At 41.8% G+C, this 14,567-nt stretch overlaps 2 protein-coding genes across 6 annotated transcripts in view; both read right to left on the reverse strand.

Annotated features, from left to right (window-relative positions):
* Positions 1 to 1,481: 1,481 nt before the first annotated feature.
* On the reverse strand, positions 1,482 to 4,091 carry LOC111334598 (uncharacterized). Its single transcript, XM_088734425.1, has 3 exons — positions 3,736 to 4,091; positions 3,189 to 3,513; positions 1,482 to 2,990 (listed from the first exon to the last, which is right to left on the reverse strand). The coding sequence occupies exons 1-3, from the start codon at positions 4,089 to 4,091 to the stop codon at positions 1,482 to 1,484; spliced, it is 2,190 nt and encodes a 729-aa protein (XP_088590551.1).
* An 8,731-nt stretch (positions 4,092 to 12,822) lies between these two features.
* LOC111347088 (uncharacterized) overlaps positions 12,823 to 14,567 on the reverse strand; it is a 68,197-nt gene continuing 66,452 nt past the window's right edge. For 3 of the 5 annotated variants that reach the window (XM_088733203.1, XM_088733205.1, XM_088733204.1), the window contains exons 46-48: positions 13,925 to 14,546; positions 13,610 to 13,761; positions 12,823 to 13,156 (exon numbers count right to left, since the gene is read on the reverse strand). In XM_088733203.1, the coding sequence (XP_088589329.1) occupies positions 13,049 to 13,156; positions 13,610 to 13,761; positions 13,925 to 14,546 (882 nt within the window). In that variant the 3' untranslated portion in view covers positions 12,823 to 13,048. Of the gene's footprint in view, positions 13,157 to 13,609; positions 13,762 to 13,924; positions 14,547 to 14,567 lie in introns of those variants that run through there. The other 2 variants (XM_088733206.1, XM_088733207.1) reach the window with 2 other exon arrangements.

Genomic DNA, 14,567 nt, shown 5'->3' on the forward strand with positions numbered 1-14,567 from the left:
GAAAAGATCTTACCTGCTTCTTAGTTTCTGGTCTGGGATATTCTTTAATGGCTTGAACCAAAGCTGTGCGGGGCTGAATTCTATCACCTCCAACTCTGTGACCAACAAAATCGACCGTTGACATCGCGATCTTACATTTGGACGGCCTAGCATTAAGTTTGCACTCTCGTAAACGTTGTAAAACCTGTTGGAGCTCAAAAAGGTGTTGGGGAAAAGATGTTGACGTGTCAACCTCGACATCATCAATGTAGGCATCTGCAAAATCTAACCCCTGCAAGACTTTCTCAGACATCATCCTCTGAAAGGATGCTGGAGCTGTTTTCATACCAAATGGCATAACTAAGAACTCATACAAGCCTTTGGTAGTAATAAATGCGGACTTTTCGATGGTAGAGGTCTCCAAGGGAATCTGCCAGTAACCTTTTGTGAGATCAATTGTACTAATGTACTTAGCAGAGGCAATCTTCTCAATCATACGTTCCATGGAGGGAATAGGATAAGCATCCATCTTTGTGACAGAATTCATTTTTCTGTAATCAACACACAGTCGTATTGTACCATCTGGTTTGGGAACAATGACAACAGGGGCCGCCCATGGACTAGTAGAATGGCGTATTATGCCCATTTCCAGCATATTTTCAATCTCTTTGTTAACCTCCTCCTCAAGTTTTTGAGGGACCTTATAAGGGGCGCACCTAATGGGTGGGGAATCACCCGTGTCGATTTTATGCACCGCTACATTGGTTAAATTTGGTTTTCCTGAAAATACATCAGAATACTCATGTAGCAAGTTTTTTACCTGTCGTCTTTGATCTTCCGTCAAATTATCAGAGATCACTACATCTTTACAAGTCTCATCGTGACCAAATGGGAAAACGTTGCTTTCGTGCGGCAGTGGCATCTCTGGGGACTCCGCCATTACTAAAGCAGCCATTTCATCACGGCTCTGCCATTTGCTAAGCAAATTAATGTGATAAGTGCGATGCTGTTTGTACATCTTGCCTGTATCAAGCTCATAATTCAATCCGTCCTCTAGTGCTCTAGTGACTTTGAAGGGTCCTCTTGCCATCTCATTTCTAATTTACTCCCAGGGGTGGGAAGCAAAACTAAGGCTTTGTCTCCAACTTCTAAGTGTCGTTTTGAACTATGAATATCATACAACCGTTTCTGCTTACCTTGGGCTTGCTTCAAGTTTTCTTGAACAACTTGTTGCATCGTTGCAAGTCTTCTTCGGATCTCAAGGACATGAGTTATCAGATTGTCTTCTAAAGATGATCCTTCCGACCAAGTCTCCTTGATAACGGCGAGGGGTCCTCTCACCGTATGTCCATAAAGTAATTCAAAGGGCGAGTAACCAGTGGACTCACAAGGAATCTCTCTATACGCAAAGAGTAAGTATGGGAGATACTTGTCCCAGGTTTGAACCCGCTCTCGAACAAACTTCCTCAGCATACTCTTTAAAGTGCCGTTGAAACGCTCCACTAACCCATTTGCCTGGGGTGGTATACTGATGTCTTAATCTTAGTTATGCCTAATTGCTCATACAGCTGGGCCATAAGCTTACTCATGAAATTGGAGCCCTGGTCAGACACTATCTTATCGGGGATACCCACCCTAGAGAAATACTGAATCAATGCATCTGCGACCGCTTTTGAGCTCGTTGACCGTAAAGGAATGGCCTCTGGGTACCGTGTAGCATAATCTACGATTGTTAAAATGTACCTGTAACCCGTTGTTGTCCTGGGTAATTCTCCTACAATGTCGATGGCAATTTTCTTAAAGGGTTCAGTAACAATATCTACAGGCCTCAAGGGTGCCCTTTTTGACTTCAGCTTCCTGGCTACCACCTGACATTGCGGGCAAGTTGCGCAATATTTGCGAACATCAAAGCTTAGACCAGGCCAGAAAACATGTGCGGTTATGCGTTCAACTGTCTTCTTGCTACCCATATGACCTGACAAGGGGATTGTGTGACCAACACGCAGGATTTCATTCCTATAGGATTCTGGTACTACAATTCGATCAACAAACCTTGTTCCATTATGTTCCTCGGGAAGATATTTACGGTGCATCAGGAGGTCGTTAGTGAAGAAGTACCCATCCGATTCTTGTGGTGCCATTTTGGATGATTCCTTGCGTATTTTCTCGAGAGTCACGTCTGACTTCTGATCCGCTATCAGCTGGTTTCTGTCTCTATCTAGGATGTTTACTGGAGGTTTAACTTTACTAGGTTCTATTATCAAAGTATCACTCTCAGGATTCTTCTTACTTGTCTCTTCCTGTACCATGCCCTCAAATAACCTTTGCAAATCTCCTTCCTCTGGAGCTTCAGGCTTTATTTCTTTCTTCGCTAAACTCTTGACGGCGAGTGAATTTTCCCTGTCAATTAGCTCGTCTGCTTTCAATTGGGCTTCTTGTAATGCTTTCTGTCTCCTAGTCATCACGAAGGCCTCATCTCCACCAATGTCATCAGCTAGAACATTTCTCTCCCATTGGTCCAAAACATTTTGTCTCGACAGTGTTCTTCCAAAAGACGACCTGCCAAGTAAGCAATCTACGGGTAGCCTCTCCAATACTCCTACTAATTCTACGTGTTTACCTTCTTTGCTGTCAAATTCAACGTTTGCAAGTGGGACTGTAAGACGTTCTCCCGCAGCTGTTAATACTGTGATATTCTCCCCTGTGAAGGCTGTATTGTTTACATATCTTTTCTGGACTAGAGTCCTAGTACAACCAGAATCAATGACCATTTCTGCAATTTTCCCGTTTATTTTACCTCTAACATTGCAAGGAGGGAACTGAGATTGTTCTGACGTTAGGGGTGTCATACACAGGAGGTATCCCTGTGAAGGCTTCCCACGGCCCTTTCCACAGTTGAACGACATGTGACCTGGTTTACCACATTTGTAACATTTAATTTCAGGCCTCGTGGTTCTACGGGCTGGAGGGGAGGATGGTTTGGAGGGTCTTACATGGTATTGGTCTTGTTTCTGTTCAGACAATAAGTTATCCGCCTTAACATCTGGCCTCTTCTTTTTCCCAAATTTCTCATAACTAGCGGTTGACATATACTTACCATCAACAAGTGGCCCTTTCCTAGATTGAACATGTAAATTAGCAAGGTTGCCAAGTTCTTCAGCAGTTTTGGGCTTTTGCTCCTTTAACCAAGCTCTAAGCTCAGGACTTACCGCATCAAGAAGTCGCTCCATCAATACCTGTTCAATTATCTTATCCGCATCACCAGTAGCCTCGGCAACAGCTATCCAGCGGCTGAGATACCTTCGGGTTCTGTTTCCCCACTGGACGAAGTCCTCGTCGGGCTTTTTCTCTGAGGTTCGAAACCTATATCTATAGTGATCTGCGGTTAACTGGTAGGCTTTAATAATGCTTGCCTTACTCTCGTGGTAATCCTGGCATGCAGGGTCTGGGATTTCTAAATAAATAGACTTAGCCTTTTCAGTGAGCTTGGGTACTAAATTACCAACCCATTCCCCCTCGGGTAAGGATTGCGCCCTTGCAGTCATTTCAAAAATCCGGAAAAAATCATCTATATCTTCACTCTCCCTCATTTCCCTGATTTTGATAAACTTGGGCCTTTTAACCTCATTGTCACTTACCTGTTTCCTTTCAAACTCCCTTACAGCAAATTCTTCCTTTTCAGCTCTAAGGTTTCTGAGTCTCTCCTCCTCTCGTACCAAACGCCTTTCTTCTTCTTGGGCTTTTTGAGTTTCAAACTCCCTTCTCTCCCTCTCTAATTCCCTTTCAGCCTGACGCCTTTCTCTCTCCACCTCCCTTTCTAACTCCCTCATTTCTCTGTGTTCCTGACTAATTCTCTTCCGCAGTTCTAACATCTGCAGCTCACGCTCTTGTAACTGTAATCTCTGCTCAAAACTAAGACCAGTCTCCAAAGTTTCCTCCGCAAGGTTTTCTTCTGGTGCATCGAAACTCTGACCTATGCGATCTGAAGTTCTGAGTTTGCTCGCTAAAGTCTTAACACCATCCTTAGGAGAAAAATGAATACCTCGTTTGATAGCCTCAGCTCTAAGATCTTTAAGGACCCAGGAATCATAGCCGATCGCTGCAGTAGCCATATTAAATAATCGTCTACTATTACCTTGCGTGTCTCCTGTTGAGCTGTTTATGTAAACTGTTAAGGAGCAATCCCACTCCTGACACCAAAATATGTGACGAATCCGCGCCACAAAGGTGGGTGCCCCCTAACACAAACAAAACACAGAACATAAACGAGTCCGAGAACACACGCCACAATACAACTAAACGTAGGCCTAGAGATATTTATTATGCTAATAAAACAATAAAGCGACTAACAATAACGATAATACAATGATCTAATTAATTTACAGGAATACGCTAACTTAAACTACAGTACGCTAAAACTATTTACAAGATTATTACTATTAAGATAAAGAAAAGGTTTTTTTTTAGTTCAGTTCGGTTGGGTTTCACCTTACGCCCGCGTCCGTGTTCTTCTCTTGTCCACAAATCACCACGCTCCACCAACAAACAGTGCCCTGCCAAACCAAACTCCCGTTTCTCCAACCAGGTTCCTGTCTCACCAGTTCTCAACTTTGCTCGTTTCCTTCGTTTCAACTTTGCTTCGTCTTCTGACAACTTTGCAGTTTTCAACTTTTACTTCTCGTAACTTGACTCGCTCAGACTTGTTATTGAATTAGTTACTATCTCTTCTTCCTTTAGCTCACAGTCTGGTAGATTCTTTGCACACCCGTTCCCCCGCAAATGGTTTTCTACCGTGAAATGGAACGATTGTTCTGAATGAATTTCTCAGAAATGATACTGTGCCGAGTCTCCGTTGACTCAAATTTTTTCCACGCTCTTCGCTCGTAACTCACAAACCTTCACCTCACTTCTTCAAAAAAAAACCACACCGTACCAAACCACCCAAATCCTTAAATACACATGGACGCAAGGTGCCCGAAAAGAATGAAGAAAACTATTTGATATACACAATAAAGGTTAATTACACAACAGTTTACACAAGTGAAGAATAAAAATTACGTAACAGATACAAATAATCACGAACTACACTGATCCTAAGAGAATAAAAAAAATAATTTACATTTAATAAATAAATTCCTAACACTTCCATGACACGAGTAATGACGAGTTCAAGCGTATGACCGTGAATGTGTGTGGTCATATTTACATCCTGGTGAAGACCAAATGAGTCTATCATATCCAGGAACTTCGAGGCGTCAGAATCGTCTGGGACATCCGTCCGAGTGTTGAAGTCACCAATGATCAGCAGGTGTCCCTTTGAAAGAATGACAAAGTCTAAATTGATAAGGAATTCATCGAGAAACACATTCATGGCTACCCTTTGACCAACCAGGCACTTTTAAATGCGCTCGTGCACGATGCAAAACGTGTCCTTTCAGTCACAACACTGACAAAATATCGGGACCTAAGCGACCATTAAGATTACCGATCACTTCACGTGCACCTCCGCCAATGTAATTTTATTGCATAACTTGCACTTATTGCAAAAATATTTACATCGGCGAAACAGGCAGAAGACTAGGTGACCGATTCTGAGAACACCTTCGCGACGTGGAGAGGAATGACAAGGACACATCGATACCAGTCGCTCGACATTTTAATTTACCTAATCATTCTAAACAACATATGGAAATCTGCGGTCTTTCCTTACACTTAGGTAGCACGGAAAGCCGTAAAACTCTTGAACAAAAGCTCATCTTTCAAACCGGCAGTCTAAATCCCACAGGTATCAACGAACGCTTTTCATTCCACTAATTTATTCGTGTTTTTCCCGTTGCCATGTTCCCACCAATAACGTAGCTCCATTTTCTGCCTTTAAAAGCACACACAACCCACAATTCATCTATTCGCTCCGACGAAGGGCTAACGCTCGAAAGGTCAGCTTTTATAATCGTAACGGTACCCTTTGGTCAGCCGAGTACGTTGTTCAATAAACAATGATAACCCTTAGATTATTCGAAGCGGAAGGAGACACTATCCATTCTGAGCGCTCAAATGACTCTAGCTGTCCACAATTGAACGAAGTGACCTTTAAAGAATCCTTGGAAGGGAGTGTAGTTCCACCACCCCGATAGCCAACCCGATGCTTATCCAGAAACCTGTAGCCACAAGAACATAGCGGAGCTCTTATAGAATATAACCAAGTATACGTGACTACAACAAGATCGAACACTTGTCCACAGACGTAGTCCATGAAATCCGCTGTTTTGTTTCGATAGACTGAGTGTTCATCAAGCAAAAGGACAAAGAATGATTAACGTCATTTAGAGAAGGCTCACAGCATATGTTGACAAGGCCAGCCGAATTACGTGACTGGGTTTGGAGCATCCTTTGTGGTCTGTAACACGTTCCACCAATAGGGCTGAAGTACCTTCAGCGCTTTCTAATGATGGTCGTGCTTTGTCTATTCGTTCCCCGTTGTTTTTGTCTCTTTATTCCTTCCAAGATGTCACAGCGAGGAATTTAACCCGGGTTTACAAACATAACTATCCAGGAAATCGATTCGGCGAATATTTGGCTCGGAAATGTACTAAATTGCAAGAAACCTCGCTTTTAAAGTCTCGGTCACCAAAACCTTGGCCAGTTTGCTAACACAGGTCTGATGAAGCGGAGGCGTTACAAACGTCCATGTGTTTATTATGCAAACACCACCGCCACATTCCCCGTATTATTAGAGGATGATTTGGTTCTTAAACTAAATCCTGGCCCTGCTACTGAGCAAATAAACTCTATTGTCACAACGCGATGCAGACCATAAAGGATGCTTTCAAACTGTGCACGTAATTTTGCCAACCTCGTCAAGATTATGCTGAGAGCCTTCTGCAAGAGTGGTAAATTACGCTAGCTCTATAGTCTGGGAAGTGTTCATGAAAGAGTGGGTAGAGAGCTACAGACCAATGATAGATCTCTCAATTCTATGGCCGCAGGAGATCTGTTTTTGTCCAACGATTAACTTGGTAGGGACACGAGTATACAAAAATTCTATAAAAGTGTTGGACTTGAACCAGCACAGGTTTATGATTACGGAAGCGACTTGGAAAGTGAATTCATGGAAAATGAAGACGAACAGTTGAGAAACTCTCCTATAATTAGAATTTCCCCTACAAGATCTGGAACTCAAATCGAGGCTTCAGCAAAATTTGATCTTTGAATATACCTCACCAGTCCTTGTCGCAGCGTTCAAAAACTATTTAGAATCAATACTCTTGTGCTGTACCACCACTTGAACTGGTACCATCATAAAGTTACGCCATAACACACCATACATATATGTTATTGACCAGCATAGGTCGATCCGTATTGAGAAAAACTGTGCCCGAGGTCTTGAATACCGCCCGAGGCCGTAGGCCTCGGGCGGTACTCAAGACCTCGGGCACAGTTTTTCCCAATACGGATCGACCTATGCTGGTCAATAACATTTTTATTTTTTTCTTACACATAAAAAAAATGATTGCCATAAGAACCCGAATGATTTAGGGCTACAATTACGAGTTTAATTACGGGAAAATCCTCCATTAACTTAACACTTCGATAGCGAGTGGATGATAAAGAAAACAGACGTTATCCAAATTAAAGAGAAAACTTTCACCGAAACATTTTTATTTGTAAAGGTAACTTAAAAGGCTTCCAAACAAACTTTGAAATATTTTTTGATAAGTAACTGTCAAGATGCGACACCTGCCAATTGAAGAGGAAAAAATCGTACGCCTCCAAACAACAACAGTACTGGTATGACAAACACGCTCGAGTTAAATGACCATGCGACGATCTTCTCGTAAAAAAAAAAAAAAACACGCGGAGATCTTACGAAAAGTATTGTTTATTTCTAACGACGATTAATCTTCGAAAATTTACCTCTGTTCCGTTTTAAAATGTCACGGAAAGTCAAATTGTAAGTGAATGCAAATGTGTGCTTTGGAGTTGTCAGTCTCCTTGTTTGTTTTCTGTAATGGTGTGTGTAAATCGGTTTTTCTTCCACCGAAAAGCTGAAGTCATTGAGACTCTTTCCAGCTAGAAACAAGGGGATTTAATGCGACTTTTATTCATCGAATTCCTTCGGTTACTGTGGTGAAATTTATGGTAGAAATGTCCAAATTCAAGGGACTTGCAAAGAATAGGCGAAAGTTTATTTATAGAAGAACTCAAAACTTCGCTCAACTTTTAACAAACGAACAATTTGTGTTGAAGAATTCAGATATCAAAGATTGAGAGTCACATTGATTAACGTAATCGTTAACTGCAACTACTTCTCCTTTTAACTTTCTGAGTTACTTTTTGTGAAGGACTGTCAAATAACAAATCGTTTTTAGGCCGCGTTTCAATCTTTTTGTGAACAAACCTAGTACCACAAAATCTATTTCGAGATCAATTTTTGCCGAAAAACCAAAGTGATTTGAGAGCGAGAGAGAAGAAAGAATTAATATTATTTATCGCCAAAAGGTTGTGATCGAAGTCTTTGCCGAAAAAATTCTGCCCAGCTGGCAAAATGAGATATATTTGTGGAAAATTGCAAAGAAGCTTGAGATGTTCTGAAAAACAACTCAAGCGAAACGGATACCGCCCGGTGTGAGCGGGCCGGATGGGGAGAATACTGCTCGCTCTCGGAACCAATCAGATTGCAGGATTCGTAGAATACTGCCCGCTCACGAACTGAGAAAAAAATAAGTCAACTTTATCCACCTTCCATAATGAATCAGATAAGATGAAATTACTACGTCAGCAGTGAAGCTAGTATGGTAATTGGAAAAAGGAAAGTAAGTAGAGTCGACTTGGAAGTTTTGGCCGTGTCATTAGGATGGGTGACAACAGCTCAGAGATGGCACTTATGTCGAGTGAAATGTCCACGAACTGTCACGATATGAAGGCGTTCTCGAATATGATGTTACTGATCACCAAACGGAATAGCTGCAGAAAACCGTCTTGACAAAAGCAGCTTGAGGAGTCAGGTCTACAAAAAAAATCTGCTAATTTCGTTTTGTAACAGCAGGAAATAAAGTATTGTTTGAAACTATTCATAAATTATTGTTAGAGGTTATGGAGCTCACTCCATTACGTCATAGGAAGACTGAACAAGTCTAAAAATAGTTAACAATTTATATCAAATGATGAAAAACTTAATATTAACAAACTCATCGAAGAAATATATTTCCAATTACCGTAAGCCCTTAAATTTAAACGTCAGCCGTCAAAAACCCTCTAATTTAACCATCATCTGTCACAGTTGGATAAATTAACCGTCAAAGCTACCCCCCCCCCCCCCCATTGAGACCCTCATTGAAGTCTCATAAACTCCGTTTTCGAGATGGTTTGGCACAAACCGCCGTTGCAGGCTCTAGTATTTTCAATGTTAGGTTTAAAACTCGCTGGCAGAGTGTGATAAAACAAAGCAATAGCACAAACAATAACTTCTGAGACCTTTGTTTCGTAACTCCGCCCTGACAAGCTAATGAGCTACAGCAGTGGAAGAAAGGACGGAAGAAAGGACGCAAGATCTCGTCCAATGAATAGCAACCAGTGTATGCTTCGCCGCTAATATTACAGATCTATAACTTTTTTGCAACTGCAAATAAATGTCGCGAGAACAATAGGCACTCTGCCCAATGTTGATACAATTTTCCTGCCTAAAGTTGTTGACGCAATCTTTGTTCAAACTTAGCCTCTATATTTAGGGAAAGAAGTCTCTATTACAGAAAAAGCATTTATAGCACTTGACGGATGGATGTCTTTATTCAGCATCCAAAAAGCCTTCAGCAACCAATAAAGATCGCTCGAGGCTACAACAGGAGACTTATTTCTCCTAGTACCATTCAAAATTACGTTAGTTTGAATCAGTAGCATATCCTTCAAAGAATTTGCCATCACGTCAGTTACTAATAGAAAGTCAGGATTTAAGCAAAGTGAAAGTTAGTTAGATTAAGAAAGATATTATTCGCCATGTCATAGGCGGCCCTGAGTCCTTTAAGAAATGAACCCCAGACCTTCGTATTCTGCGCTCAGGTGACCACTGGACCACAATAGACAATTCTATGATGAGTAAGGCCATTACCAGGTTCACGTATGACAACCTTCCCGCTTAAGGATTAACAAAGGTCTTCAGTTTCTCCTGTTGGTCCCATGCTTGTGAGAAAACGAAAAACATCTTTCTTTATTACATTACCAAGCTCAAAATTGCTCATCTTTCATATTCAATTGTTGTTCAATTGTCTCACGTCTAGTTTATCAAAACAAAACTCTATTTTTGAGTTTCAATTACACTGAAAAGTTCAATTGGGCGACCACTTTACGCAGTGCAGCCTCCAGCATGAAAACTAATGTTCTATGCCATGACAATTTGAGTTAAATCTAAAATTGTGTTTCCTTGTCTTGGATTGGTGTTCACAAACAAAACAAACAACGGAAATGACAAGCTCAGAAAGAGTAATAAGTCAGTTACTCATGATAATGTTGCTCAGTTCTCTTTTTATATATACATATATATATATATTTATTAAAAACTAGATCATTGGATAATGCAATTCAAGACTTTTTATTGGCTTAGCCATTATGGTATATCAGCCAATATACCATAATCTACAAATATGGCAAGCGGACGTGTCAGCTTAAAATTAAAAGGGAGCTAAAAATTTAATAAAATTTAATAATTTAATTTAACGTTTTTAATAAAACAATTATTCCACTCGCGCTTGTTGGATATGAGATGATTATAGCCAACGAGGCGCGTAGCGCCGAGTTGGCTATCTATCATCTCATATCCAACGCGCGCTCGTGGAGTAATTGTTAAATATATATATATATATATATATATATATATATGCGCATGCTCGCTGGTTTACTCTAGTTTGAGCACTCTGGCATGGCTTAGACGATACCACAAAGGTTGGGTCGTTTGGGGTGACCGTCTCGGTTCTCCCCCATCCTAGCATTAGCACTGCACTGATGAGACCCACGTCTCGCATGGTAAGTGTTGCTTCATACTCTTGTAGTTTGAAGTTGGTTCTGGTGTTTTTCGAGGTCTGAGTTGGATAAGTGAGTACCTGCCGGGAGGGAAAACTTGCGACTTTTTCCTCCCTGGCAGTGGTTGTTTTCTTTGGTTCCGTTTTGGTCGCCCATCCCTTTTTTTGGATTTCTCGGTCGATCTGAACTTGCTTTCCTTTTTGCTTTTTCTCTGTTTCGGTCACCCATCCCTCTGACTTGTCTTTGGGTTGGGTCCGAGTTTCAGCATGGTCGTGTCCTTTAATAGGACCATCGACGTTGACTGTCAGGGGCTCCCTGAGGAGGTACTTTTCTCGGAAGCGGTTGGTTTGTTGCTGGGTTTTTTTGACCGTGAGTCTGACCATCGGGTGGCTGCGGTGCAGGCATGTCCTGGCCGTGTTGCGAGAGTCACTTTTGCTGAGAACGGCGATGCTGCTAAGTTATTTTTTGAGGAGCTAGGTGTCATCAAGTTGGGCGATGTAGAGTGTAGGGTGGTTAAACCCCCTCCTCCTCCTCCCCAGCTTACTACTGTTGTAGTCTCTTGGTTTCCCTTTGAGGGATCAAACGACGCCATCAGCACAGCTTTGTCCGCATATGGTACGGTCAAATCTGTTCGCAATCAGGTTTGGCCCGGAAGGCCTTCAGTGTCCACCGGGTCACGCATTGTCCAAATGGTTATTAGGAATGTCATTTCACCGTTTATTTCTATCCGTGGCGTCCGCTGTAAAATTTGGTATAGGGGGCAACCCCTCCAGTGTACTACTTGTCATAAAGTTGGTCATAAGTCGGCGGAGTGTCCCCTTAGGGGCAAATGCTTCCGATGCCGTCAAGGTGGACATCTAGCTAGGAACTGTCAGGCGACCGTGGGTGCTCAACCTGCTGTAGACACATCAGTAGAGATGGACATACCCTCGTCTGTAGCTCAAGAAAAGGATGTGACAGCTGAGACAATTGCTCCCGTCCCTAATGACGTTGTTGCTGAGTCTGAAGAGTGCGATTATAACCTTGAGGCCAGCGAGGACCGTTTTCCAACCTGCACATCGGTTGACCAAGTACCATCAGACAATGTCTCCCGTAAACGCGCTGCTCCCCAGACTTCTCCGGCTTCAAAAGGAACTGTAAAGAAGCCTGCTACAACGGATACAACCCAGTCGATTTCCGTACCAGTCGCTAATAAGATAACCGCGCCACCCTCCGTTACGTCGGTCATTTCTTCCAAGTCCAGAAGTGAAATTCTCGAATTGCTATCCACACCTCCTGGCCTTTCAGGTGATAGAGTAGACCTCCTACGGTTAACATCACACCTTCAAGTTCCTCCTGGTTCAATTGCCTTTGTTCTCAACCCGCAAAATGGTCCTCCTAGACATGTGCTAAAGTACACTCCGAAGAAATAGTTTAATATTAGTTTAAAAATTTAAAACCTAAAAATGAAAACTAAAAAGTAGTTTAAGTTATTTAAGTTATCGAGTGTGTGTGTTCAATTTTTGGTGTGAGTGTGTTAATTTTTGTTGAGGTGGGGTTCGATTCCCCAGCGAGTTTGGTGTCTGGTGACCCTCGTTTCTGGTGGACCCCAACCCTAAGGCATTGCACGCAAGCCATGGGTGGGATTAGTCCTGTTGGTCGGCGGGCATTGCACACGCCCTTCATCGGGGGCCCGGCCGTCCACCTTAAACATAAAAAAACTGCACTGATGAGGCCCAGAAGGCCGAAACAGTACTGTCTGCAGTTAGTTATATATATATATATGTAGATTTACTAATAAGCGTTATCCATGTCTATGTCAGATTACCCAGTTTCACCTCCACGCTTCACTTTAAGTTGTAGAATGATGAGTTTTAATTAGAAATCTTTCTCAAGACATTGAGATGATTAGGATACTCACACAAAAACAACAAGAAAGCGGCAAATATTCGTGAAAATATTACTGCAAACGAGGATTGCTGGCGACTGAGTTTTCTCTACATAACGTAATCATGCATAAGATATACAGAGTTCCAACGATTATCATGATCAGAGTGAGAAAATAAAGCTTATTGCCTCAGAGGCGAGTGTCGTAAGTAGCACTCGAATTATCTTGTGAGGAGCCATTTTCTACCAAAGCCAGACGATTTCCATTTTCTGGGGGCGAAGTATCGTCTTGAAAACCCTAGTGAAGAGAAAATTCACACGCAAGCTAATCTTATGAAAAATGTTCATATCATTTAATATGTACCGTAAACTTTAATGACTCACTGTTACTTTAAAAATGAGGGACTGGCAGACGTGTTGCTTTGGCTAATAAAAAGAAGGTCGTGGGCGTAAACTCATACTTTCGCCAATCAAGGAAACTGCAACTTTAAAAAGTTCTTGGGGTGCGCTACCCATTAATTTTACGGCACAGTGTGTCCCATGCAAACCAAAAAAGGATTACCCTGAATATTTGACTATCAAATCCGATACAATGTCTAAGTAACAGTGAGCTTTGAGTGGAAAAAAAGAAAGGCGATTAAATTATTTGTACTCCTTTAACCCTCATATCTAACGCGGTATGTGGAAGTTCAATCTTTTCGAACCATTGATCCGCTCAATGAGAGGTTAGAAATATGCTCTGGCAACCTACCTTATTGATGCATCCACTACGTTCCAGATTGGCGACGTTCAGTGAAGGCAAACTAAGCTCAGTCGTTGTTATTTTAGTTGCAGGATTGCTCGCCGTCGCGGATAAAAGGGCTCCTGGTTTACGCAGATAGTGAACTCCTCTTTTTCCATGCTCTGAGCAAGACAAAAAACCAGATTTTGAAATATAATTGACCACCATTTTTAAAAGGTATTTTTGTCAGAAATCTCTCGCGTAAAACCATAACGAAAAATATATGGAAAGAGGAGATGAACTCATCGCTTCTGTTGACCATGACTAGTTATAAATGGCACTTACCTTTACTTTTGGAATGCTTACAAAACCAATCCCGCATTTGAGGCGTGGAAAGAGTATACAGTATGGGATTGACAGAGGAATTGAAGGGAAGTACAAACACCGCCATCCATACATATGCTTTCTTCTCGGGATCATGGAAACTTCCACTCAGCGATAAGATACCAATGATAATCACAGGCATCCAGCAACAGAAGTCTGTTAAAATGATAAAAGCGACTCGTTTGGCGAGGGTTGATTCTCGTTTAACATTCGTGGATCTTATCGAACTGGATGATTTCACAGCAGACAAAAATATAGCTACATAGGAACACGAAATGAACAGAAATGCAAGTAAATTGAGGCCGATGAATATGCTGACAGAGTATTCCCAGCCAGGCGGCCTGTCATTGGACAGCTGAAGAGCCAGGCATACAGTTGATCTTCCATAGAAGCCATTCCCCTTCCCTTCAACATTGAAATAGCTCAGACCTGACATTGGTAGAAAGGACATGACGAAGCCCAGTAACCAGACCACTAAACAGATCAAATAGCACATCTTAAGACTCAAAGGCTGTACACGAAAATGGAACACGATACAGATGAGTCTGTCGGCGGTGATGGCTGTAAGAAGCATAACCGATACCTGATTAAGAATAAAACGAAT

This window comes from Stylophora pistillata, chromosome 9 (genome assembly GCF_964205215.1).
Source record: "Stylophora pistillata chromosome 9, jaStyPist1.2, whole genome shotgun sequence".
Classification (NCBI taxonomy): domain Eukaryota; kingdom Metazoa; phylum Cnidaria; class Anthozoa; order Scleractinia; family Pocilloporidae; genus Stylophora; species Stylophora pistillata.